This window comes from Chinchilla lanigera, unplaced genomic scaffold, assembly GCF_000276665.1.
Source record: "Chinchilla lanigera isolate Chin_1 unplaced genomic scaffold, ChiLan1.0 scaffold00002, whole genome shotgun sequence".
Classification (NCBI taxonomy): Eukaryota; Metazoa; Chordata; class Mammalia; order Rodentia; family Chinchillidae; genus Chinchilla; species Chinchilla lanigera.
In genome coordinates, this window is record NW_004955403.1 from 18,053,439 (window position 1) to 18,080,544 (window position 27,106).

The 27,106-nt window shown below is 39.1% G+C and overlaps 1 protein-coding gene across 4 annotated transcripts in view; it reads left to right on the forward strand.

Moving 5' to 3' along the window:
• The first annotated feature begins 3,905 nt into the window (after nt 1–3,905).
• Ttn (titin) overlaps nt 3,906–27,106 on the forward strand; it is a 271,046-nt gene continuing 247,845 nt past the window's right edge. The window contains exons 1-16 of one of the 4 annotated variants that reach the window (XM_005373372.1): nt 3,906–4,112; nt 6,304–6,407; nt 9,058–9,261; nt 10,616–10,903; nt 11,394–11,479; nt 11,583–11,827; nt 15,838–16,168; nt 16,513–16,668; nt 17,329–17,460; nt 18,448–18,579; nt 20,008–20,142; nt 20,731–20,868; nt 21,334–21,471; nt 24,851–25,144; nt 25,249–25,371; nt 26,659–26,937. In XM_005373372.1, the coding sequence (XP_005373429.1) occupies nt 6,317–6,407; nt 9,058–9,261; nt 10,616–10,903; nt 11,394–11,479; nt 11,583–11,827; nt 15,838–16,168; nt 16,513–16,668; nt 17,329–17,460; nt 18,448–18,579; nt 20,008–20,142; nt 20,731–20,868; nt 21,334–21,471; nt 24,851–25,144; nt 25,249–25,371; nt 26,659–26,937 (2,772 nt within the window). In that variant the 5' untranslated portion in view covers nt 3,906–4,112; nt 6,304–6,316. The remainder of the gene's footprint in view (nt 4,113–6,303; nt 6,408–9,057; nt 9,262–10,615; nt 10,904–11,393; nt 11,480–11,582; nt 11,828–15,837; nt 16,169–16,512; nt 16,669–17,328; nt 17,461–18,447; nt 18,580–20,007; nt 20,143–20,730; nt 20,869–21,333; nt 21,472–24,850; nt 25,145–25,248; nt 25,372–26,658; nt 26,938–27,106) is intronic. The other 3 variants (XM_013512608.1, XM_013512603.1, XM_005373371.2) reach the window with 3 other exon arrangements.

The following is a 27,106-nucleotide window of genomic DNA, read 5'->3' on the forward strand; positions in this document are numbered from 1 at the left end:
TTTATATTTCAGACCAAAACTTATTACTCAGCTTCCAAACCCCTTTTTTTTGGCCCTGGAGGAGCCCTTAGCCCCAGGTGTTGCTGTTGGCTGTGCTTGCTGGATAAAATGAGTCTGCTGCTTCCTTGAGCATGTGCAAGCTTACTATTGGACAGCAATATTAACTCCAGTAAGAATCAGCTGATGGTTAGATCTTATCTGGTTTATGGTTTCCTGCTCTAGGCTTCTAGAAATCCAGTTTATTTCTTGCTTAATATTCTAGTACTTATTGGGCTTTGCTCTAATCCACATATAAATGTCATGTCACCTTCTGAGGTCCTCAGAGAAGGACATGCTGTTTCTATTAGTTCACTCACTTTTGGACTTCTCAAAGATTTCTTAGAAAATAATCTCCTTGGTATTCGATCAGCTAGTTAAATAGTTGATCAAATCATTTTGTGAGCACAGAAATTATTTTCTCTCTGTCATGCTTGACAGCAGCAAACAAACAAAATGCCCACCAAGTATTACGCCCCTAGCACCCTCACATTCGCTTTGTTGCTGAATCTTCCTGATAGCTCTTTGAAGTGAATATTATAATCCCCAATGTGCAGCTGACAGATCTGAGACAGAGACTCAAGTGAGCTGCCTAAGGTCCAGTTAGAGTTAAAACAAAACTCCCTGTGTCCCAGGAGTTAAGACTACTGACCAATTCAAGACTACCCTTTGATCTTTTCATAGTTTGGTAAAAGCACCATACACTCTTCAAATAACCATTTTGTCTTTTCAATGTGGCATTGAATATGTTAGTGACCATTAAGAAGCCTGGGAAATGGTTTTGGAAATCAATTATTTTGACCTCTATCCTAAAGCAATTATAACTAGACATAGAAAGAAGGTGGACAAAAGTCTCCTAAGTTTTAAGCTGTGGATTCCTGTCTCCCATGCTCCTGTGGCTTTGCCTTTCTAACCAGAGGGACACTGAGGGACACGAGTTATTCAGCTCAGCACCTTCTTCCCTGTGCACTTTATGAATTGCTTTTTTGTTTTGTTTTCTTTTCTAAAAATTGCTCTGCAATGATTCTGTATTTCAGCTTTGAAATATTTTTTGAGACTCTGCAGATGTTACATGAAGAGACACTTTGGTGCTTACAAAAATATCAACTTTTAGAGGGCAGAAATTTTTGTTTCTTTTGTACATTGTTATGATCCCAGCATCTAAACGGTGTTTAACCTGGTAGGGGCACTCACATTTAATGATGAGACATTAATTTTGCCCTTTTCTCTTAGGAAATACTCTTGCTTTAATCTTAAAAACTCCATGCATTTTTCAAAGAACTCCCACAAGTCCTGATTTTGGTTAGCAGTTCTAGGCAGTGTAAACAAAGTCAGATCACTTCTAACTTCTGCACTTATCCTAATCTGGATCGCAGCCCCAGGTAGGTGAGAAGTTATTAGGAGTTGATACAGACCATGATCCCAAGAGCATGACAACTGTGACTGTCTTTTCTGGGTCTGTCTGGTCATCGTCTAGCACAATGCCAGCATAAAATTCCCACTCCTTACATGCTTGTTGAGCTAATAAACAAGGACAGAATCCACAGTTTGGTACAGTGTTCAGCACTGAGCATATGCTTACTAAATATCTGTTGAGCTGCACTGTGAAGAAAGCTTACAGTGAAAATCACGCCATGCATTCCAAAATGAAGTAGGCATTATGTGTGAATTGTCAGCTGTTTGGGATTATCTGTGTGACTCCTCCCCACTGACCGGGTAGTAAGTGGAGATCTCACTGGATCAGCAAACTCTCCAAATTTGAGTAGTATCTCATTTCCACTGGGACTAGATGACTAGATTCCAACCATGGCGTATTTAACTTTCTAACTAGTGCTTACCATGTTATCATGTATATTACTGTTCACTAATGACAATGCTAAGTCCTCTTTTCAGTCCAGTATACTAATATTTGCTGTCCCTTCCTTCTGTAGTCTCTTCCTTTTTCCTTTCTTCCTTCTTCCTTTTCTTACCTCTGCATGTCATATAAAAATGCAAATGCCCAAAGGCAAGGATCTTGACAATACTGAAAGGATTAGAAAAGTCTAAAAATAGTGACTTCATGTTTATAATATATGGTCTGTTTTCTATGCTCCCTGAACTGTTGGGTCAGTGTGAATAGGATACCTGCTTCAGGGATCTATTAACTTATTTCCTCTCTCCTTCCCATAAGAATCGCTGAAGTTTGGTGTTTGTTCCAACAAACCTAACACGACATTAACATGCTTCACATGATTAAGTCAAATTGGTCTAAACACACATCTGCTCACAAAAATGTACACAAGTCCCTTTGAAATAGACAGCTATTTAAAACTGTTAAGTAACCCCAAACAGAAAGATCATACACAGTCTGGTTGGTGGTACACTTCTTTAATCCCAGCACTCTGGAGGCTGAGGTAGGAGGATTGCAAGTTCAAGGTCAGTTTGGGAAAAGTAGCAACTTAGTGAGATCCTGTCTCAAAATGAAAAAAAAAAAAAAAATTGAAAGGTCCAGAAGTGGAGCTTAGAGCAAAAATCTTGGGTTCAATCCTCACGACTGTAAAAGCAAGCAAGCAAACAAACAAAACAGAAAGATCACGCAACATTTCTAATCTTACTTTGTCTTATGACCGGCAGTTTACCCTTGACATTCTGCCATTGGGAGTAATTTTCAAAGCATGTAGCATGAAACTAGTGTTCTCTGAATAACGTAATGATTCGGCAGTATGGTAGATGCAGTGCATGGGGGGGGGATACCACTCATACAGATAGCAAATAGTACCTGATGATAGCTTGCAGATACAACAGCACTGAATCAGTTTCTGGTAAATTCAATTTCGTAAATGTTAATGAATTAACCACTATATAGGTAACAAGGATGTATAAAATACTTAACAAGTTGAAAAGTAGTGCAAGGCCGACTTATTCCACACAGAGAACATTTTTATTACATGCAAATTTAACTTAAAGTTTAAATTTTCTTGTTTTATTGGTAAAACTTTCCATTGTCAACAAGGGGATATTCCTCCCTCTAGAGTTTCACAGATCTCTCAGATGAGCCATTACAAAGATCTTTTGGTGCACTCTTTTCTATTTGAAATATCTCTTACTTGAAATTAAATTCAGTCCTAAAATAGCAGCTATATCATCCCTTAACCACTTCCCATTAGTAGCAGCAAACTCCTGAGATTAGTAGAGCAGGCTCCATGTGCCGGAAAAAGAACCCTATAGACCACATAAACATAAGACCTGACTACTCATTTAGGAGAAATGCACGCATATTTGTACTATTAATACTGGACAACAGTAAAATCTCAGCCCTCTATAAACTGACCTGAGGGCACATTTTGTTTTTTGACAATAATTCTTACAGGACTGAAAACATAACTCATTAACAATAGTTTAACTCTTCCCAAAGTACAAGTTCTGGAGAATGCGGAGATTATAAAAGGCCTCTCCAAGGCTCGTGTTTATAACCTCAGATTCTTCCGAGAAGATGAAGCAGGAAGCATGATGCATGAGGCAAATCTCCTCAGAGGTAGTCGTGATTGACAGCTCCATTTGGCTGGTGTTGGGGGGCAGGGAACAGGAGTGGCCCGGACTCCCAGGGCCGAATCCTTACATCTGGGCTGTTGTGTGCCCCTGCGCATCTGCACTGCAGACCCACATGGACAGATTTTTAGCATTGACAAGCGCTCTGCACTTAGCCTCACTGTGGGCATTTTAAGTACAGTTCCGTATCCTTGGTAAAGCCTCTTTGGAGGGGCTAAATTTAGCACTGCCAATCAGAGGAACAGGTGCGGTGTGATGCTCCCAAATTGGTCCTCTCCCGGCATGCTTTCCCCGGACAGCCAATTGCCAGGGCCTGCGGCAAGCCGTGGGCTGTCAGCAGATCTGCAGGATATAAGGGCTGGCCAGACCCTGGCTCTGGAGCAGTCGTGCATTCCCACCTCGCCTCGGGTGTAGGGATTGCATAGAAGGTTTAGAGGCTCACCGTTTCATGTCGGAGATGGTCGGAAAAACCAACTCTACATAGGACGTCGTTTCAGAAGCAACCTTGGGCTTAGTCCCACCCTTTTTAGGCGCTCTTGAGAGATCAGGTGAGCAGCAGCTTTTACTTTTTAATAACAGAGTTCCCTTCTTATTGACTTCCAGTTCCCGATTGGCTAGTTGGATGTGCTAAGTGCCCATGTAGAAGTGTTTCTGTAACTACTTGTTGCCGGTGCTGACTCTTACTGGAATCTACTTAATCTACTTGTTAAATTCTGTTCTAAAATATGTGAGCTTTTTTTTTTAAATTGAGTGCTATAACATATCAGCACACTCAATATTTCAAATTGCTTAAGTGCACTTGGGACTCTGAGAGTTTGGGTCTAAAATGTTTGCTTTTTTTATGGGCTCCTTGTGTCTGCTGAGAATGTTCAAGGTTATAGTACTCAGTGATAAAGTGAGGCACACCAAGAATAGCTCTGATAGAATGCATGTGGTATCAGCTACACCCCGATGGCTTTTTAAGGGAATCCAGTGCTGAGGTATCAGTTGCAGGGCAGTGACACAACACTTGCTTGCTGTCAGTCAGAGCTGGAGAGTTTATTTTGGGAGCATGACATTTTAGATGCATACCTCCAGCCCTAATTAGACAAAGCCCTCTGAAAAGCAAGCGCTAAAGTATCAAAATGCACCTGGACAAAAGGAAGATAGAACGAATTTAGGTTGGTTCATTGCAACATTTTAGAAATTTTGAATAAGGCTATGTAGTTGTTTTCTAAAATATTCCAAATTTCGTTAAGCATTTTATTTCAACTCATAACCCAAATCTATGATGGGATAAATGTTAATGCTACCAAGGATAAGAAATAATGTTTAAAGGTTTTAATGTCTAAGCACACCTTGATTTTCCATCTTCCTGGAATTAGATTACAAATCAAAAATGTCTGTTAATACATAGATACATAGTAATGCATTATCTAGGTACGAAGACAGATGTTTTTAGAAGAATCATTAGGTTGTAAACAGGAAAAAGTTAAACACAAAAATTTGTTCATACTGTAGATCATATGCTACAAAAGATCTTGACAGAAGTTTCATGAAAAAATTTTTGATATTAGCTGAGTTTTCCAAATAAGAATTTTGTCTCAGAAAATGCTGGTATTATTTTTTTTCTAAGTAAAAATTTACAATAATAAGGTACAGCATTATCTCATTGTTTCATAAAGTTTTAGCAAACAAAAAATCATATACAAAATAATAAATAATTGATAATTCAGAAATTGCCTAGTTGACAATTCAAAAATTACTTTTTTATTTCAGAATGTCAGAATACTCATGTTGAATAATTACTTATGCTTCAGAAAATTTTCTCACATAATCACTGAAACTGATAGACAAAGTATTTTATTCACTTGAAAAAAGACTCAATAGCAAATTTCATATTCATGTCTTTGATATTGAATATTTTACTTTACAAAAGCATAGGTCTTTTTACCTCACCTACATTTCCCACCATCTCCCCATTATTCAGAATTTGCTTATTATTTCATGTTAAGAGCTCAAGCCAGCATTTTTCTTTCAAATCTATAATAAATTTTGTCCTGTCCCTTAAATTAAATTTTTCTGAATATCTACTGCAGCAGTAGGAACATTAATTGCACAGTGACAGTGTGAAGAAGTGTTAAGAAATAGAAAGCACCTATGCTGTCTACAGAAAGTTTGAATGTTTCATAAGGCTTGCCAAAGCTTTTTAAGTGAAGAAAGGAATTTCTAAGTCTGAATTTTTAGTTTTGGTGACTATTTTACTATCAGACAATACCTGAAACGGTATCAAATTTATAAATAGAGACACAGTGAGTGAAACCTTTGGGGGGAAAGGATATTTAACTGTCTCCTGCACGTGAAGTTAATGCAGACGTTCATTTTATATCTGTCACATGTCCTGTCTCTTTAATTACTCTTTACCACCCTATTATTCTAGTATTCCTTCTGCAGCCTCAATCTGATTTTCAGCACTGTTAAACATGACATTTCCATTTTGCCCACTAGGATTCACTCCTGGTCTGTGTGGCTAAGTTTTTTTTTTTTTCCCATTTCTCCTTAAATGTGCACTTGTGTTAGACTTCAAGTCAATTCAAAGGTCATCTGTTCAAATCCAGGCCACCAAAGAAAAGGGCTGTCCATCATGCTAGGTCACAAAAGACCATGGAGCAATCCATTTGGAGTAACATGTGGTCTACAAAGTAGTAGCTCCAGAGTGATCCTTGGCTGTGACATCATTTATTTCCTCTTCTTTTTCAGAGTGCCTAAAAAGATGACCACTCAAGCACCGACGTTTACGCAGCCGTTACAAAGTGTTGTGGTACTGGAGGGTAGTGCCGCAACCTTTGAGGCTCACGTTAGTGGTAAGCCCACAATTTCTTGCTTTTGTTTATTTCTTTTGCCTGTTCTCCAGAAAGTTCACAGTGTTATAGGACTTGACACCAAATTTAAACCATGCTTTCACCTCATAAGTTGGTGCAGTGCTATAGAAGGGTCATTTTAAGGATACACAATTCACACACGACTGTCAACATCTGTCAGTATAATGACTTGGAAATATTTTATTCATATTTATAATTCCACAAAGCAAAAATAATTAGCATTAGATCAAAATCACTGTTGGAATCCAGCAACTAAGTAGAACCAAATTTGGGCATTCTATATTTGGGTTCAGCCGCACAGCCAGACAGGCAGCCAAGAACTCTACCTTAGTAGGGGTCAGCTATAGAGCTGCTGGGCGTTACTGTGGAATGACTGCTCTGTGCGCCCGAACTTCAGCTGTGTACGTGGAAAATAACAGTGCATCCAACCTTCCTCCACAGCAAAACTCTTCAGTGATAAGCTCAATCCTGGTTGTTTTACTCTTTTATTTTTTCATTTTAGTGAATTAAAGACTTTCTAATCATTTTGAAATGACAGCAAGACGTATTATATGCCATTCTGGTTTTTATATTAAGGAGAAACAAACATTTTCTGTAGAATTTTATTCAAAAGAACGTTCATCTGTTTCTTTTGTGCCTCTGTTTTCTTTTCTGTAATTCAATTTATAGATTATCCCAGAAAATATAGCATTTGTGGGACCTATTAGCCTGTGAAGAAATGAGAGTCTATGAATTATATTGTAAATAATTTCAAAATTATTTAATCAATGCTGTCTTTTTTGTAGTATAATAATCACTCATGTAGTATTATATGGATTAATTGAAAATTTTGTTAGATCCTTAACTCAGTTCATCTCCACGGTATATTGTCCTTTCAGTTTTAGTTGTATGACTTATAATAAAGATATAAAAAAGATTTCCTTTTTATTTCCTTTCTTCTATTTTATGCACTAGTCTCATTCATAACTATATAACACTTTTTTTACACTGCACAATGTCATGCAATCATTCATTTTCTCTTGTATAGAGGCCAGTTCAGTTTTCCTCTTGTTTGATGAATTCTTATTAAATTCCAACTTAGTTATCTAGGAATGTTCGGTCCCTTCTAATTGGTCAGAGCACACAGGGCACCAGCAGGAATTTGCCTCCTTGTGGAAGAGTGAAACCCAGCTTCTTCATAGCTCGGTTCCTTCAAACCATGTGCTAATAAGTTTATAGAACTTGAGTCATTTTTAGAAAAATAGATACACCTTGAAATCATGTTAAATGAAATAAACTAGACACAGAAGCTTAAATGTTGCATGATTTCTCTTGTAGGAGAAACCCAAAGTATAAATAAAAAGCAAAATAAAAGATAATAGAAAACAGAGAGATCGATCTTTTGCAAAAGGGAAAGGGACCAAGGAATGGAGGGAGAGGGGAAGAGGGGAGGAGAGGAAAGGGATGAGAAAAGAACAAAGGTGTGTTGTGTACATGCATGGGCTCCCCCAGTGAATGTAACCACTAGGTACTGCAAACCTACACCAATAAAAATTTTAAAATAAGTACTTAGAAATATACCACTGAAAATTTTTAATACTCACAAATTGGTCTAATGGACTATTAGCCCAGCCACAGTGAGAGATTAGCTAATGTTAGGAGAACAAAGGGAACTTTCTCTCAGTTCTTTTCACCTCCCATCTGAAGGAGATAGATCTCCAGTGCTTACAGGTGCCAAATGCAAGGTAAACCATTCTCTGCAGTTGCCTTACACACTGAGCTTTTCTATTAGTACATGTGTATAGCACACATTGATTACAGTTATCGTGGAGAGTTGGTTCATGTGCATCTTGGGGTTTTTTTGGTCCCTTACTCTTCTGCCCCCTCCTGCTCCTTCCAACTCTGGGTCTCCTTCCGATTTGCAAAAGCTCTGTTTTCATTTTTTTCTTCAATTCTTTAATATGCTAAACATGTCAAAGCTTGAACCTATGGATCCACACTGTTTACAATGGGTGAAGAGAATCTGTCCTTTCTAACTGCAACTCCAACTCTACAAGTTGTCTGGAAGCCTAGTTTTGGCCTGGCCACTTCCATGAGAATCTGCCCCTCCACGCTATGGTATTTTGTTGCTGGCACCTGTTAAAGCAGGCGCACTCAGGAAGACGCGTCTGAGGCCGCAGAGGAAGAGGAGGAGCCAGCCCTCTTGCTCTCCTCAAGCACAGTTGTGAGAGCCCTTTGTTGCTTCTGTTCCTCATTTGGTTTTAAAGACAACAGTGACTTTTCTTTCAAAGTTTCCTTGGCTCTTCACTTTTATAAGTCCCTTTCATGATTTTAATGATGTATATTAAATTGCACCAGAAAGATCCCCGGGCAGGAGGGCAGGAGGGAAGGAGGGTAGGAGATGGAGATTCTCGCTCTTAGTGTGCCACTGCTGGCTGAGGAACCCTGGAAAACTCAGAAAGCCTTTTCTGGCCTCACCCTGAACCACTAGGCCTGCCTAGCGGCCTGTAAGCGTATACTTCTGTCACCCAACCGTCTCCACCGCTAGATGGCACTCGCTTTGGATAGCTTTTAGGTAGGGCCGGGCAGGGAATCCAAGGACAACTGTGCAGTCCCCAGTCACACATAAAGATGCGCTGTGTTTGGTCCGCAGGTTTCCCAGTTCCGGAGGTGAGCTGGTTTCGGGATGGCCAGGTGATTTCCACTTCCACTCTGCCCGGCGTGCAGATCTCCTTTAGCGATGGCCGCGCTAGACTGACGATCCCCGCCGTGACTAAAGCCAACAGTGGACGATACTCCCTGAGAGCCACCAATGGATCTGGACAAGCGACTAGTACTGCTGAGCTTCTCGTGACAGGTGGGTTAATGGGGACTTGCCTGTCCTCTGCTGCTCAGCCCCCGGGGAGGGGAGCAGAGAGCTCTGAGCGTAAGCAGACACGGTGCCCGAGGTAGACGAGGGCCCACGGGAGGCTGAATTTATAACAAAAGTGTCTGCCTTGTGGAATTTAATTTTCTTTTTAAAATACAGTAAAAAGCTGAGAATCAGTGTCTCTGTGCACATATTAAACACTCAAAACATGTCAAGAAAATATTAAAAGTGACGTTTCTCAGCAAATAGAAAGGCTTAGAACCTTGTCCATCGGCCTACTAAGGAATGCAAGATATGCCAGGAATTCCCACTTTGACAAGCATCTAAGTAATTCTAATGCAGGTGGTCCGCAGACTAGTCACTTAAGAAACATCTGCTAGAGTACGCAGTGAATGTACTCAGGAAAAGGCAAATGCTTATTGTTTCAATGTCTGACAGCATCTCCCCAGAAATGCTATCACCAATCTCAGCGCTTCTTGTTTTTCCTCTATCCTTTACTGCCTGCTGAGACGCTGATATCCCGAACATAATAATATCTTGCATGAAGTGCATAATGTTATATACGATTATCCAGTAAGCCGTGCCTTCAGCCATGCCCATTTACGGGACCATAACTGACCTAAACGAAAAGCACACCAGAAACTACTAAGTGTGGACTTTAGCATGTACCCAGAAAATTCAAAAATGGACCAGCCACAGGGTTAGCAGCATCTGTTACTACTTATTACTCAAGACTACAACAAAATTAATCCTGTTCTCCCTTCATATTTATCTTATTAAAAATTTCTATTAATATCACTTTAAAAACCTCTTTCTATAGCATGATGAACATGAAATTATGTTATTATTGGGATTAACGTTTTAAATAGAAGTAAATATTTGGCTTATTTGAGTACGATCAAGTTGGAGAAGATTTAGGTTTTTAAAATTAAATTAGAATTTAATGATTCTGTAAGTCACAGGTGTACCCATTCCACCAACACAACTTATCCAAGTTTGCAAAATTGTTCAAAAACATTAATGTGCAAGGTGTGAGGCTGGGAAGTGCCAGGAGGATCCCTTAGAAATAACAAGATCGAGGCTCCTTGTTTAAAAAAGGAAATGTGGTAGTCTACAACCACTAAGCAAAACACAGTGAGTAAAATAAAAATTACATCATAAGAGACTTTTCCACTCTCTCCTGGCTCCCTTCTTGCTGTCCTCTTCTGGGTTCAAGGACAGTCAAGGATGCTGGTTTGGCAAGTCATTGCCTGTTTGGGACTTGGAGCTGTGATTGTTTAAAAATACCCTGTGGGTCAGATCCTGGACGCTGGGCCTGACTTTCTTCTCTTCCGCTCTGCAGCGGAAACAGCACCACCCAACTTTACTCAACGACTGCAGAGCATGACTGTGAGACAAGGGAGCCAAGTGAGACTCCAAGTGAGAGTGACTGGGATCCCTACACCTGTGGTGAAGTTCTATCGGGACGGAGCTGAAATCCAAAGCTCCCTTGATTTTCAAATTTCACAAGAAGGCGACCTCTACAGCTTACTAATTGCTGAAGCATACCCTGAAGATTCTGGAACCTATTCAGTAAATGCTACCAATAGCGTGGGAAGAGCTACTTCGACTGCCGAATTGCTGGTTCAAGGTATGAGCTGGAGGCCGAGCAACTGGGAAAAGAAGGGAGGCCTGATCCGGGACCAGGGTCGGGGAGCACAGGGGGTCCCCTGCCTCCCATCACCCCCAGGAATACTGTGAGCTGACATCAAAGCTGCCTTTTCAACTTCCCCCAAAGAAGAATGTCTGAGATTCTAGGCAGGAGCTCATAGTAATGCAATCTGTAGTTAGTAACCCCATTATAAAAAAACTGGAAAGTGTTTGAAGTAAACTATGTATATTTACAAATCATTGACAAATAATGGATTTTTAAAGAAATGATCCAAGTAAACTTGAATCTAATAATGAACACTTTCTATTTTCAAATCTAATTTATATTCATGTAAAATCCAAAACCTTCTGCATTTTTCCCCATTGAGATACCAAGGAAATTGTACTAACTTTGGAGTCAGAGCTGAGAGAGTCTCTTTTAGAATAGATCATGTTCCTCCTCCTAAAATAGTCATCTCCCCTTTCTGCAGGTGAAGAAGTAGTCCCCGCAAAAAAGACAAAGACAATTGTTTCGACTGCTCAGATTTCGGAAACAAGACAAACCAGAATTGAAAAGGTATTTTTCTACACCACCGTTTTCCAGCCCTAAGGATTGTTTCCCCAGCTATTCTTTTTCAACATCTCAACATGGGCTTTGTTTTATTTTTATTTTATTGCAGAAAATTGAAGCCCACTTTGATGCCAGATCAATTGCAACAGTTGAAATGGTCATAGATGGTGCCACTGGGCAGCAGCTGCCTCACAAAACGCCTCCCAGGATCCCCCCAAAGCCAAAGTCCAGGTCTCCGACACCACCGTCCATCGCTGCTAAAGCACAGCTGGCTCGACAGCAGTCCCCGTCCCCGATAAGACACTCCCCTTCCCCGGTCAGACACGTGCGGGCCCCGACCCCGTCTCCTGTCAGGTGAGCTGCTCGAAAAGAGATTGGCTGCTTAGGCATTTTGAAATCAAGTTCCATGTGATCAAAAATATAGCATGTGCCAAAGGAAGTCAATCAACAAATGACTGAAAATGTCCTCCCTATAAATAAAATGGATTTCTATGCTTAGTTAATATGCAGATAGTTTAGAAAGTGAGCTTGTTTCATCAGGGCTCAGAAATTATATAATCAAGCCTAAATTACCCATGCAGGTCTCAAATGTTGGGATCTCGTCTACCATGATGAGGCTTTTAATATGAGGAACTGAAAATGAACATTTGCACAAACAAAAGTATTTCTTGATTGATTTAAATGGAATTAAGTAAACAAAGTCTCCCTGCCAACAAAAAAAATTAGAAGCAAAATAATGAGATAGCTGACCTGAAAAATACTCAAATTGACTGTGAAGTTCTTGTCATCCAAACAAGATGATGGGCTGGGGAACTTAGCTCAGTGGTAGAACACTTTCCTAGATGAAGCCCTGGACTCAATCTAAGTACTGAAAAAATAAATAAATAAATAAATAAATGAACAGAAAAAGAGTTGTAGGTAAAACAGAACATAGAGTCCAGAAAAACAAGTAGGTAGGGAATTCATTTTTAATCAAAATAACTTTTTAATTCAAAAGGAAAAGGAGGCTATTTTATGTAATAAGGTATACTGGCCAAATTAGATAGCCACCTGGACAGAGACAAGCATAAACCTTTTATCTCATGTCATTTACAAAATAAATCCCAGCTGGATTAAAGAGTTAATTCAAGAACTAAAAGCCAAAGGGAGAGGGAAGAAAATTTAAGAGAATATTTATAGGGGAGAACCTTTAAAAATGGATTTGTAGATTCGATAACATAAAAATAAAAGTGGGAAAAGCAAAGTCATTGCTGGAGCAAACGATTCATTTGTGGAAAAACATGTAAAGATGCCTTTCCCACAAGAAACTTCATGGCCACTGCCGAAAAAGATATCATCGTAAGCATATGATGGCAGCCAGGCATGGTGGTGCATGCCTGTAATTCCAGCTCTCAGGACGCTGAGGCAGGAGGATCACCATGAGTTCAAGGCCAGCCTGGGCTACATAAGCGAGTTCAAAGCCAGCCTAAACTACATAGCCAGATCTTGTCTCAAAAACAAACAAATAAACAAACATATGATGGCTGTGGCAGGAACAATAGCAGCCTAGAAACAGTCCATAACCCACACAACTGTACATGTTGGTGCTGGGTGGGATCTCAGAAGGAGGCAAAACACAAGCAAATCTGTAGAGAATATGAACAGCACCAGTGACAAAGCACTAATACACCAAATGCACTAAAGAGTTTCACAAATAAATTTTCAAAGGAAAAAACATTTGACACAAATAGGGAAAAAGTGGGAAAAGATACAAACAAGAGGCAATATAAATATCTGTTAGCATGGAAAAAAATGCTACTTTCCAATCTTTATTGATTTACCCACTTAAAAAAAATTAAAGATATTGGAAAATACTAATATGAAACTCTGAAAAACTGAGTTTTAAAAACATAGCTAGCAAGCACATAAAAAAAGGTGTTCAATCTCAGCTGCCTCTAAGTTTGCATACCATGAAATCATAGCAAAGGCCAGACTGGATTTCTGGGGGGCGGGGTGTGGTGGACAACAAGCTTAGTATATTTTAAATTCAAGCCTAAGGGCCATTTCGAATATTAGCACTTCTGTGGTCCCATGTAGGGTTTTGACTATCTTAGTATTCTGAGAGTAACCACTCCAATTACCTTGTCCCCCAAATTTGCTTTAAAATAATTAGAAAATAAAAATGCTGATTTATATAGAAAATAATGGTTATCCAAGATAAACTACTCCCTAAATATCTTATGGTTTAATCTTGATTTTTGTTGCAAAGTAGAGCAAACATATTTCACTGGATAAGGTACATTGTTTCTAGCTGCAACCGGGTGATTATTTTTTATTGTTAAGTGGAGAAATAAGCACTTTCCTATAATGACTCAAATTACATTGATTTTCACAGTTACGGGCTTACCTGCGGCCTGCTGCTAATCACGCCTGTCATGCTAATCATGTCTTGAACTCTTTTTGAATTAGACCCACTTTAGTAGGAACAGTAAGAACACGGTGAGAGTTGAAATTCAGAATTGCCTGTCTCTCTACTTTTCTTCAGTTGGCAGAGACCTTCTATTATTCCTACCTGGTCTTTGTTACATTTCCAATGCAATCATTTTCAGAATAGAAGCATGTCCCTTAGATCTGCTCTTTGATTATAACTTCATTTATAAAATGCAAATTGATTTTCACACCCCCCCCCTAAAAAAACCTTCAAAGAAAATGATTAAACCTTTCTTTATGAAACTGGTTAGTTGTAATGTACTGTTAAGTTACTTTGTAATTTAGAACAAATATCAACCATACTTTGAGGTTAATTAGGATAATTGTTTCATTTATGTTCAGTAGAAACCAAATATCCTGTATAGTGCCAGAATACATTTATAAGTGTTTTTCTATATGTTGACTTAACAAAATGCAATAATGAGTGAGTACTGCCACCTAGAGGGGGGAAATGTAATAAACCTTATTGGTTAAAAATTAGTTTTGGAAAAGTTTATCTTAAAATACAGTAGTTGACCAGTTCCCAAAATTATTCCTATTGATCAGAAATTATCTTTTTTGAGCAATCAGTGCCATACACTTCAGTTGATGCCATTTTAACCTTTCAGACACCTAAAAAAAGATAAAAACTGTCCTGTAAGAAGCTAGAATTTATCAGTTCAATAATAAAAAAGCACAAAACATTAAGCTTCAAATTAGCTAATTTGCATCATAATTTAAGGTTATTTTAAGGAAATTTTTAGCATGATATGAGGGTAAATATAAATAAATATGGAAAAATTAAAAGGAGTAGCTCACAAACACTTTGACTAAAATAATAGTTTCTGGGCATGGTGATGCACGCCTGTAATCCCAGCACTCGGGAGGCTGAAGCAGGAGGATTGTGGCTAGTTCAAGGCTAGTCTGAACTACATAGTGAGACCCTGTCTCAAAAAATAATTTTAAATAAATAAATAAGCAGTTTCCAAACTGCATTGCACAGTCTTTGCCCAAAAGGGTACTGCAAAAATCTCAGCAAGACAACTTTCTGCTAGCCTGGAAATTCACAAGACATACTCAGAGAAATTGCAATGGCAAGCAGGAACACAGAAAGGACACCCGGGATTTGGAGGCAGATTTATTTTGTCGACAGACACTGATCGGGATCATTCCCAGAACATCAGGCCTCGAAGGTCCAAGGAGGGAGGTTTTTACGGGGTTGCAAGCAAGAAGCAGGGTACTTGGCTGTCTTTGACTGGTTCTTCCAATACGCATCACAGTGACCAGCTCTGCATCAGAGGGACCGGCTGTTTCTAGGAGACAGCGGTAACAGCAACTGTAACAGGAACTGTTACTTGGGTAACTAACAGACTGGCTATGGGGCATTTTCTGTTACAAAGGCTCTGGAGAGTCTTGCAGGAATCTTGTAGGAAAGGAGAAAAAAATGCTTACCTTGTTTAGCCTACAGAGGCAAACGTGTTTTGATTATAGAAACATTTCTTTGTCTAACACCCCCTTGCATCTGCCCACCTCCAGCCAGAACTGGGAATAGAGAAAAGCAGAGGTGATTACTTGAGTTGTGATGTCCTTCTTTTAGCTGTGTATTAAGAAATCATCTTCCTCAGTTTTGATTCCTGCTTTTTTTTTTCTTTTCTCTTTTTTAATGTGAGGAAAGTGAGATGGCACAAAGATCTTCCGCTTACAGAGAATTATTCTGATTCCCTTACTAGACTACAGCAGATAAGAATAAGGCTTATGGAGATTTTAAAACAAATTACTTTCTTACATGGTTTACCCTCTAAATAGGTAAAACTTAGCCTTACAGCACTTTCCAATTTTCACCCTATTGTCTGAATCTGACTACTCATTCCAGAGTTCCTCGCCTTGGTGCTCTAACCTCTGGCTTTGCTTTTCAGGTCTGTATCTCCAGCAGGGAGGATCTCCACATCCCCCATCAGATCTGTTAAGTCACCCTTACTCGTTCGTAAGACGCAGACACCTGCCATGGCCACAGGCCCTGAAGTGCCTCCCCCTTGGAAGCAAGAGGGCTATGTGGCCTCCTCAACCGAGGCTGAGATGAGGGAGACGACAGTGACCAGCTCTACTCAGATCAGGAGAGAAGAGCGGTGGGAAGGGAGATACGGTGTCCAGGAGCAAGTCACCATCAGTGGGGCCGCGGGAGCTGCCGCCAGCGTGTCAGCCAGCGCCTCCTTCGCGGCAGGAGCTGTCACCACTGGTGCTAAGGAGGTACTCCCATGACTGTTTCATGTTTCCGTATTCCACCTTCTGGCTTCTCTGACCTCATTTCTAGGTCGGAGGGAAAGTGCATAGGAACATAAAAAAAAAAGTATCAGAAACTGAAGATCAAATTTGGTTGTCAAGCTTTGTAAAGCATCTTTAATTGGGACAAAGGTTGTAATCTGTGAAGTTTTCTTAAAACATGGTTTTAAATAATATAGACCCGGTATCTCTTGGGGGCAATAGGTGCTTATGTCTATTTTATTCTGGGTAGCTCAGTTTCCATTGAGTGCTTACATTGTCTATGAAGCACACCATCGTAAAAAGTATTGCATTTGTTTTTTCCAATCCAGGTGAAGCAGGAGGCAGACAAGAGTGCAGCTGTTGCAACTGTTGTTGCTGCTGTTGATATGGCCAGAGTGAGAGAACCAGTTATCAGCGCTGTAGAGCAGACTGCTCAGAGGACAACCACCACGACTGCTGTGCGCGTCCAACCTGCTCAGGAGCAGGTAGGCACACCTGGAGCCAGCGCGTCTGGCACATGTTCACTCTGACACCACCCGCTACCTGGAGCCCGAGTCCCAAGCCAACCAGTGTCGCCTCATTCTGACGGCCACACGGAGCCCTCCATAACCCGGGCTTTAGAACTTTCGAGACTAACATCACCTGAGATTCCAAAGGAGTTTAAACTCTTAATATCACAAGGTCACAGCAGGCCAGAGGGAATACTGGGGCTGTGTGAGGCAAGTGAAATCTAATGGTGGTATTCAGGGTATCAAGGTCTCATGGTTAAAGCAGGCAAAGTGCCGGCCTTAAGGAGTGAGCTAAGACAGAGACCAGTCAAATCCAAAGCTCAGTTACTCTGTGAGCCAAGCATGGAAACCACTATTTCAGGGCAGACATTCAATTTCTCTAAGCTTCCCCGGAGGACCTTTGCTTTTATATTCCTCAAAACAAAAGTGACATTTGATTTATGGCTGAAAAGTGTTATAAATCCAGGATAATTTCCCACTTTGTATCTGAAAAGATTTTATTATAGTTTGAAATCACCCTGGCCTTCCTCCTTATCCTCTCTTGTGTGACATTTATGCTTTAATCCTGATGTATGACTGTAACTTCTTATACAAAATGGGTTAAAGTGTTTCCTTCCTTTCCTGTGTGAAAATCAGGTAAGAAAGGAGGCGGAGAAAACTGCCGTAACTAAGATAGCAGTGGCCGCCGATAAAACCAAGGAACAAGAAATAAGAACCAGAGAAGTAATTACAACGAAGCAAGAGCAGATGCACGTAACTCACGAACAGGTAACAGTGGCTGTTGATTTGAGATTCACTGGGGCTGGTACATGTGTCGACACACATGATAACTGTTACTATGAAGGGTGTCATTTGTGGGGCACATGTTATCATGTAAATAAAAAGCTCTTTCGTGTGTGTATTCCTACATACGGGACACCAGAGTCCCTCAGGGTCACTGAATGGCTGTGGATGAGGGGGATTTCTGTATGAAGAGAAATGGGGTCTCACCTATATTTTTTATTATCACCTACATGGGTCATAGCTAATATTGAGCGGGAAGTAAAACCAGGAGGAGAAATGAAAGCAGAGAGGGGTAGGGGAAGAGTGAGAGAGAACAGTGAACACACATTAGTGTAAGTACTTAGCTGCTGCTTGCCAACCCCTTAGGAGGACATTTACACGTGGATTGGAGATGAGATCAACAGCATGGCCTTAGGAAGCCACATATCCAGAAAAGGCGAAAAGAGAGAGACCCGTGGTTGCAGCCATTTGGAAAGAGATAGAGAAATCTTAATGCTCCAAACCATCACAGTATTTAGAAAAATTTGGAAACTATTGTGGAAGTGCAGATTGTAAATTATCTATGCTTGCTTCCTTCTGGGTAAAATAAATGGATCAGGCACAGTTACTTCTTTGGCCTCCCATTCCAATGATCCATTCTCTAAGATTACTTTGAGATTACAGAATGATCACAGCATTATGTTGGCATTTATCCTTTTATAAAAGTTGGAATTCTTCTTAAAGAAACTTGTAAATATCCTGTTGAAAAATAGTAGTGCCGAATTCAAATTTTTTCTCTACAACAGCCTAATTTACGGTTTAGGCAGAGAAAGTGCATTGTCATACTAATGAACATGAGATTAGTTATTTAGTGATAGTCTCAGAAAGAGGATTTTACTTTTCATATTCCTTTTTGGTGTATTTCATAAGCACTATGTTACTTCTATGAGAGATCAGGGAGTACTAAGATATTATTTTTATCATTAATTGCAGATAAGAAAGGAAACTGAAAAAGCATTTGTACCAAAAGTAGTAATTTCTGCAACTAAAGCCAAGGAACAAGAAACTAGAATTACTGGGGAAATTACTGCAAAACAAGAACAAAAGCAAATAGCTCAAGAAACAGTAAGTCCAATTTTGTAACTAACTTCTAGATTGTTGACAAATATCAGGTTCCAGCCAGCTGCTTGTACCTTATAACCAATACTTCAAAATGGAGTTTTTGTCATGTATTTTCTTCTGCTGCTTTTCTATGTCTAGTATTGAAACTCTTTGTGATGGGAATTTCATTCTTAGTGCACTGTTTTCCACTCAGTGGATTAGTTTTGGGGAGATTGTCTACTGGAAGAATTTAGGGGCACATCTGTGAATTGTCCAGAACATACATAGGTAGTAGGAAGGTGTCACCTCTGTCCAGTTTGTTTTATACATAATCTGAGCTTTTAGTCACTTAGATTTAATATACTTCCTTTACACAGCTATGAGATGTATGCATATATTCATGTGTGCATGTGTGTGTACACACACACAAACACACAGACACACAAACACATACACACACACACACACACACACACACACCTTAGCCATAAATACTCCAACTAAATAGAAAGGGCGAGTGAAGAAATGCCAGACATTACAGAACACCAGTGCCTCTTCAAGAATGTGCGCTTTATTCCTGCACAAAAAGCACAGAGAGAGACAATTGACTTTTTTTGTTCCATAGAGCCATGTAAAGACAATTTCAACATGAAAACCCACTTCGCTCCAGGGGCAAAGTCAAGCCTTAACGTATCAGCAGAAAGGCATCTATTCCAAATTCTTTCTTGTTTTTTTTTTTTTGGTGGGGGGTGCTTGCACTCACCTCTGTTGACCTCAAGCTCTTGGTTGATCCTAGAGTTCCTTTCAAAAACAAAATAAAACATTAACAAAATAGGTCCAGCCTCGAACACTATCTTTAAAATCTAGCCAGAGGCAGCTGGCTCAATTTTCCTCACCTGCGAAATTTCCTAGTTCTGAATGAAAGACTTTGAATAAAGGAAGGACCTCACCAGCCATAATCAAGGGCACAGAAATAAATCCCCATTTTTACCTCCACACGTATGCATAGCAAGCTCCCTCGGCCAGGTGTTTTCCAGCCATTCGTTAGCGGCCATTCTGTGGATTCCCTGTCATGTCAACATGTCTCAGAGGGGCTGGGGATTTAGCTCGGCGGTAAAAGCGCCTGCCTGGCAAGCCCAAGGTCGTGAGTTCGGTTCCCGGTACCGGAGAAAAACCAAAAAAAAAAAAAAAAAAAAACATGTCTCAGAGATGGAAATCTTTTTAGTCCTAGAACAGTTTACTGAGGGACAGGTGGGCAGAAAAGAAGCCCATTCCTCAAGAACACAAAAAACCGTCACAAGCACAAGTGTAAGTCCCTAGAAAGGGAATGTTATATTTTCTCCCTCAGCACTAAGCCTTCTGTAATTTTTTTTTTAACGTGGGAAAGCCATCTTGCCATTTTTTTGCATCTGCCTTTTGAAACTCAAATCTTGATTTTACTTTAAAAACCAGATAAGGCAGGAAACTGAGAAAACTGCTGCATCCATTGTGGTAGTTGCCACTGCAAAGTCCACAAATGTAGAAACAGTCCTGGGAGCGCAAGAAGAAATTGCCATTCAAGATCAAACGCACCTCACTCATGGACAGGTGACGGCTTCCTGCTGATGCGACCTCATGCTCGCCTCATTTCACTTGCAAGCCACCTTCATTTTCATCATGAGTGTCCATCACCGCTTCTTCACCTCTTCCTCTTCTCATCACTCAGAAAACTAGCCCATCTTGAGCTTGTATCACCACCTGACCTTCCCCATCACCTCTTATTCTTAACATTCAGGCTTTCTCTGCGTTGTTACTAATGTGATATTTTAAGCCACTTTAGTATCTTCCTGTTGAAGTAGACTCCAGTAGACAAGTCCATTGATGATAAGCAGAGCTATGCACTATTTATGGCTCTACTGGAATTTCCCATAGATGATAAGAATAATGTGAAAAAGAACTAGCACTATTAGTCTTTCACTGCTAATCACACTTTTTCTTCTGAATTAGCCTCATTATTTTCATGCTTTTATCAGTGAATCTATGTGAATGATCAAAGCAATTCAAAAGATATATTTATGTGTAATTAAAATGTCCTTGAATAAGAAGAAATTTTCCTCCTTTTCTAGGTTGTCTTCTTTTTTAGAGGTTCATGAATTTTAATGACTATTTTTCACTTTTTTTTAACCATATGATCAGATAATGAAGGAAACTAGGAAAACAGTGGTACCTAAAGTCATAGTTGCCACGCCCAAAGTCAAAGAGCAAGATTTAGTATCAAGAAGTAGAGAAGGCATCACTACCAAAAAGGAACAAGTCCAAATAACTGAGGAAAAGGTGAATACAAATATTTAAAATGTGAAAATTTCATCTTTAAACTAATTTCTAGTAAACCATTAACTTCTATGAATTATTAATCAATATTTGCCCTTTTAAATCTGTAACTAAACACAAAAGGTAAAATGTGACTGATTACCATTGTTTTCTGCACATTTTTCTTTCACCCACCTATAATATTTATAATTCATCTTATTTCCCATTATTTTTTGCATGAAGGTTAGGATGTTTAGCTTTCTAAAAGCAATGTAGGGAAGCATCTAGAGATTTTTTGATAGCTAACATTTCTAAATATTGTGATTCTCAATCATTATGTGCGAACACTGCCAAGTGAAAATTAATTTCTCCAGTGTACTTAACCCTGAGTAACTTTCTCTCACATCCCCATGAAGAGGGGGGAAGGGTTCTATCATGTGTGTCAGAAGCCCCGTACAAATTAAACCTTGATTTTACTGTAATAATCAGATGAGAAAAGAAGCCAAGAAAACTGCCTTGTCTACAATAGCAGTTGCTACTGCTAAAGCCAAAGAACAAGAAACAGTTCTCAGAACTAGAGAAACAATGGCTGCTAGACAAGAACAAAGCCAAGTTACTCATGAAAAGGTGATTATTGGTATTGCAAGTGTGAAATCCTCTACGATAATATATTAATACCAATATTGATGCAAAACTCCTATTATAATATATTAATACCAAATCTGTTTTTATGTATGAGACATGATTAATCAAGTTGATTTTGTAGATAATTAAGCATTTAGAGACTAAAAAATCAAAGTATTTATTGTTAATATTACTACATATTCCTTTCCCCACTTATCTTTTTACTATTATTTTAAACTTTTTGTTAATAACATCTAGAAATCCTCCAGAATTTCATGATTGAAATTGCATGCAGGCTAATTCTAAGAGACTCCATGAACATTTAAAAAATGTTGTATAAGTAATGAATCTTACTTGCTGTCAAGATGTGTGTTTTAAGAAGTCATAAATTCAGTCTATTACATTATAAAGTACGAATTTATTTCAGTAAATTACCCATCATTTTCTTCATGTGAAACTTTATCTATTTTCTCCTGTAAGTGTCAGATGATAAAAGAAACTGAGAAAATTATAGTGCCTGCTGTAGCTAAAGCAAAACAACATGCAATATTAAAATCTAGAGAAGGAAATATCCAACCATAACAATTACACATAAGCCATGAAAAGCTTACTGCATCTATTTGTCGCTGTGAAATTTCCATGAATTAAGCTACTGCCCATAACTATAATTTGCTCCACCTGAGCTATTTACCTAAGTTTATTCTTAGTGCTCAAACAGTATTTGAAAGTAGGCAATTAGTTCGTTGGTTTCATTAACATAGCCTGTGTCCTGTATTTACCTCCTTCAGTGTCATCTTCTATCTTGGTATCTTTGATTTATTTTTTTCTAACACATGATTTAAGATAAACTTGAAACTTATCCAGGTCTGATACTGAATAGCATATCAACCTTTCAGAAACCTCATAGATAACAGAAATTTTATCATGCAATATACATCTAGTGATTAATTGTTGTTTCAGTCTTGAGGCACAGAGAAATTCACTACTTTATTTTTGTTGTTAAATATTAGCTAAGGATGGAAGCTGAGAAAATGTCCATATCTAAGTTAACAGTTAACGCTGCAAAATCTACTGAAGCAGTTACACTGCCAAGGATTAGAGAAGGATTTGCTCTTAAGCAAGAACAAATACATCTTTTTCAAGAGGAGATGAAAACGCATGCTGTGGAGGTGAAAAACATCGTTTCATCCCATTTCATCATCAGCTCTCATAATTCTCCATCCGTCATGAGTCAGTGTGCTCCTAGTGTTCTGTTTAATTGCTTTACTCATCAACAAAACATTACAGATGATGAGATTCAGTCCTCCGGTAGAACAGTTAGCATTTCTGGTTGAGAAAGGCCAGATTAAATAATACTTTTCTTTGTGTCTCCTCAATTAATTCTCAACATTTAACTGGTGTGAACCAGGGTCTGCTAATCTAATTTGTCTCCCTGTTTATCTGGGTTCCAAAGATATTAAGGATATTTGAATCTATTAAGAAATAAAAGCAGCTATGAGAGTATTCATTTGCAGTTGTCCACCAGTCAAATCCATATGGATCTGCTACACATTATTTCACGAAAAAAAGTACATGAATGTTTCCTACTATAATTAAGATTTTTTAGTATAAGTTTTCTATTAATATATATAATTTCAGTTGTCAAATTTTTAGTCAAATGATAATTTCTTTGAATCTGCATTTTCTTGTTGTTAAAGTAAGTAAAACCAAAACGTACTGATTACCATGTATCTTAGGCTAGGTGAACAGTGCAAATGAAGCACAGTGCAAATGTGATCTGTGTGCAAGCAGAGTAACACATGCACGTATTTAGGAGGTATGATCAAATATATGGTGAATATTTAAATTAAAACAATTTATTACAGTAAAAAACACATTTCCAGCACTCAAAACACTCCCCCTCACTGTGAAAACACTTATCCCACAATTACTGGCAATATGTCTTTTACTATAACCCCGTTTTAAAAAAAATTTAAATATTCACTGTATTTATCTGTCAAAGATAAAAATTTTAAAACATCAGTAAAATTAGAGTCAATTAGAGTCAAATTTTAAAACATCAGTAACATTAGAGTCAAACTAGTTGTTTATATAGTTTAGAACAAAGAAGCAAACAAATGAACAAATTTAACTTACCTAAGCCTTATGCATATTTTAGATTCTTCTAAAATGCAGTATGAAATGAAGTTGGTATTTGCAATCCTTCAAGGCAGATTAGATTACTTTTGGCTTCCTGGAAATACAGTCCTGAGTGAAGGCCACAGTCACTAATAGACCAATTCTAGCTTTTAAGAGGCCTCATTTATATCTTAAATGGTGCAGGTGATAATTTTTAGACATATTCAGGTAGCATACTTGAAACACATTTCAGAATCATCCCTAGATGCTATTTGCTGCCACAGCACAGGAAACTGAATATTAATAAACTATTAAAGTGCACTGAATGGATATGGCTATGCGATCTTCTGCAGTATGCTATCTCCAAATGTTGGACAGGATAATATCCAACCCACATTGACTGGTTTGCTTTCCTTGAAAGAAACTCTTTCATCAGTTGTGTTCCCATTTATGTCAACCAGATTTATAGAAATGAGAAAATAGCATATCTATTCCCTTCTTTGCTTTAATTCCCAGAAAAAAATGAAAGTAAATTGAACTTCAGTGTGAGGGTTATTCTCTTGAGTGCAGACATGTTAACACTTTCATTTTAATCATAATTTTTTCATTCATACATGTTAGGAGAGAGATTTTCTCATAGATTAAACAAATCTTACCTCTAGTGAATCATAAGTAAAATCACGTGCTTATTCCGTGTTCATTAATCTTGGTCTTATCTCCAATTTGCATGCAACCCTAAAACTCTGCAGCAACATATTTTTCTCAATGGGGTGATGACAGCATTTGAGTATACTTTTATCAGGGCATCACTGCTTCAACACCAGTCTAAATGATGGACAAGATAATAAGAATAATTAATGAAGACAAACAGCTCCAGAGTTCAGATTTCTCTATTGCTAACTGACTGACTATATAAGGTATTAGGAAACTCCCAAATCTCCTTAGGATTTTATGTACATATTGTGTTGTTCCATGTTGTACATGTGTGATCTAACATCTATAATGAAGCAGATAGCGTATATCTCAACAGATGTCTGTTCAATATGATCATCAATGAAATGTTAAATTCCTAGGCACGCTTCTGAGTTACATTTCTGACACATTAACATTGCTATAGAACATAGATGCCATCTATTCATCATCCTTTCAGGCATTTGTCTGTTCTGAATGTCTAGGAGATGTCCCAGGAGGATGTCCCTGGGAGGAGATGTCCCAGCCTGACTCTGACATTTCTGTATATTAATTCTGGAAACTTTGTCTCCAGGTGGGCGTTGGGAAAAAAGCTGAGGCTGTAGCAACAGTGGTTGCTGCGGTAGATCAGGCCCGGGTGAGAGAGCCCCGAGAGCCCGGGCACCTGGAAGACTCTTATGCTCAGCAGACCACTTTGGAGTATGGATATAAGGAACACATTTCCACCACAAAGGTACCTGAGCATCCCCAGCGTCCAGCCTCTGAACCCCACGTTGTCCCTAAAGCAGTCAAGCCTGTGGTGATTCAGGCTCCTTCTGAGACTCATATCAAAACTACTGATCAAGTGGGAATGCACATATCATCACAGGTGAGTGTGGACCTGCAGGCTCTTCACCCTCTTCATGGAAATGCAACCTCAACCGCTGTAGTTATTTGGTGAATGCACTATCATTGGGTTTCATTTTAACGCAGATCAAGAAAACTACAGATCTAACAACTGAAAGATTAGTCCATGTGGATAAACGCCCTCGCACAGCAAGCCCTCACTTTACCGTTTCGAAAATTACTGTTCCTAAAACAGAACATGGATATGAGGTAAGAGGTTACTGACCATGATAAAGAAGTGGTTAGTTCAGTGAGAAGAAGTATCTGACATATGATGTAGAGTTCCTTGGTGTAAGGTCACTGTGCATGCCTCCTTTTTTTTTTTTTTTTTGGTTTGTTCTCCGGTACCGGGAACCGAACTCACGACCTTGCGCATGCCAGGCAGGCGCTTTTGCCACTGAGCTAAACCCCCAGCCCCGCGTGCCTCTTTCTAATGATGGTTGTGTTCATGAGGGCTCAAGATACCCCAGGGGTGTGGTTTTCTGAAATTTGTCCAGCAGGGGGAGCCTAGAGCATCTGGTGGTAATCTCCCTAGGAGGAATCAAAATCCACAGCCCTCTGTTTCACATTTCAGGGATAGCTCAAACTCAGTTGTTTTGATTACTATTGTTCTGATGATTTTGTAAATGGCGATGTCTTACATGGTATAGTTTCCCTTATGCTGTGAGACATTTCAGAGTAACTTAACAGAATGTATTTTAATAAGCAGACACTGAGAAATCACACATCAATACTCAAAATCAAGAAGTGATCCTGTGTAGAGGTTGAATTGAATTAAGAATCAAACAGCCCTGCATACATGTCCTATTCTGTTCTTTATTAGTTCTGTCATTAGGGGAAAGTAAAAATACAAATAAAATTCATGTAAAACTGGCAAGTTGGCAGTACATAATAACTTCCAAAATTAGTTGCTGTTGTTTTTTTTCTAAGAACTTATCTTAGAATACAAATCTTTCAGGTCTTTGAAGAATCACATATAAGGTAGATTTATTGGCTATATTTGAGACGCTCTCAAATTACTATTGAAACCAAATAACTGCAGACAGCAAGCACATAAAAATAGGAAATCTTTAAAATATTCTTCTGAATGTCTCCACTTTTGTTTTTCATATAGAATTGTGACTGAAACCCAAAAGTGAAATTTCACAGTAGTGTTAGGCTTTACCAAATATTTTAATAAGTTCCTGAGTTTGAATTCCCACTGTAGTATTTTGAAGTGCAGCATTTATCAGGACGGTTACATGAAAATTCATAATCAGGCTCGAGAAGATCCTTGGTTCTTTATAACAGCTGTAAAATAAGGAATTTCTATGATTCTTTAAAAATAATATTTTAAAAGTTATTTTACAAACTAACAGGAAGTAATTGGCTTATCTCTGACTTTTCTTTATAACTGTAATAACAGCATTAAAAACCAGACCAAGACTGAGCGCAGGAATGCACTGAGTGGCGAAGCACCTCTGAGTGACTTTCTTTTCTGACTCCTTTTCCACCTAGGCATCGATAGCCGGTAGCGCTATTGCCACATTACAAAAGGAGCTGTCAGCCACATCTGCTCAGAAGATCACCAAGTCGGTGAAAGCTCCTACTGTGAAGCCTGGTGAGACGAGAGTCAGGGCCGAGCCCACCCCTTCGCCACAGTTTCCCTTCGCGGACCTGCCAGACACTTACAAGAGCCAGGCTGGCATTGAAGTGAAAAAGGAAGTAGGGGTGAGCATCACCGGCACTGCAGTCCGCGAAGAGCACTTGGAGCTCCTGCACAGGCGTGAAGCCAAGGTTGGTGGCAGTTGCGTGCTGGGTATTAATTCCACTCCCACAGCAGAGAGGCCAGCCGGTCAGAAGAGCTGCCTTCCTCCTTTACTGTGATCAGACTCCCTGTGACCAAGAATACTATGGATCAGGGGACGTTTCATAATTTCCCGTGTGTCAAGAGTTACGAGATTTC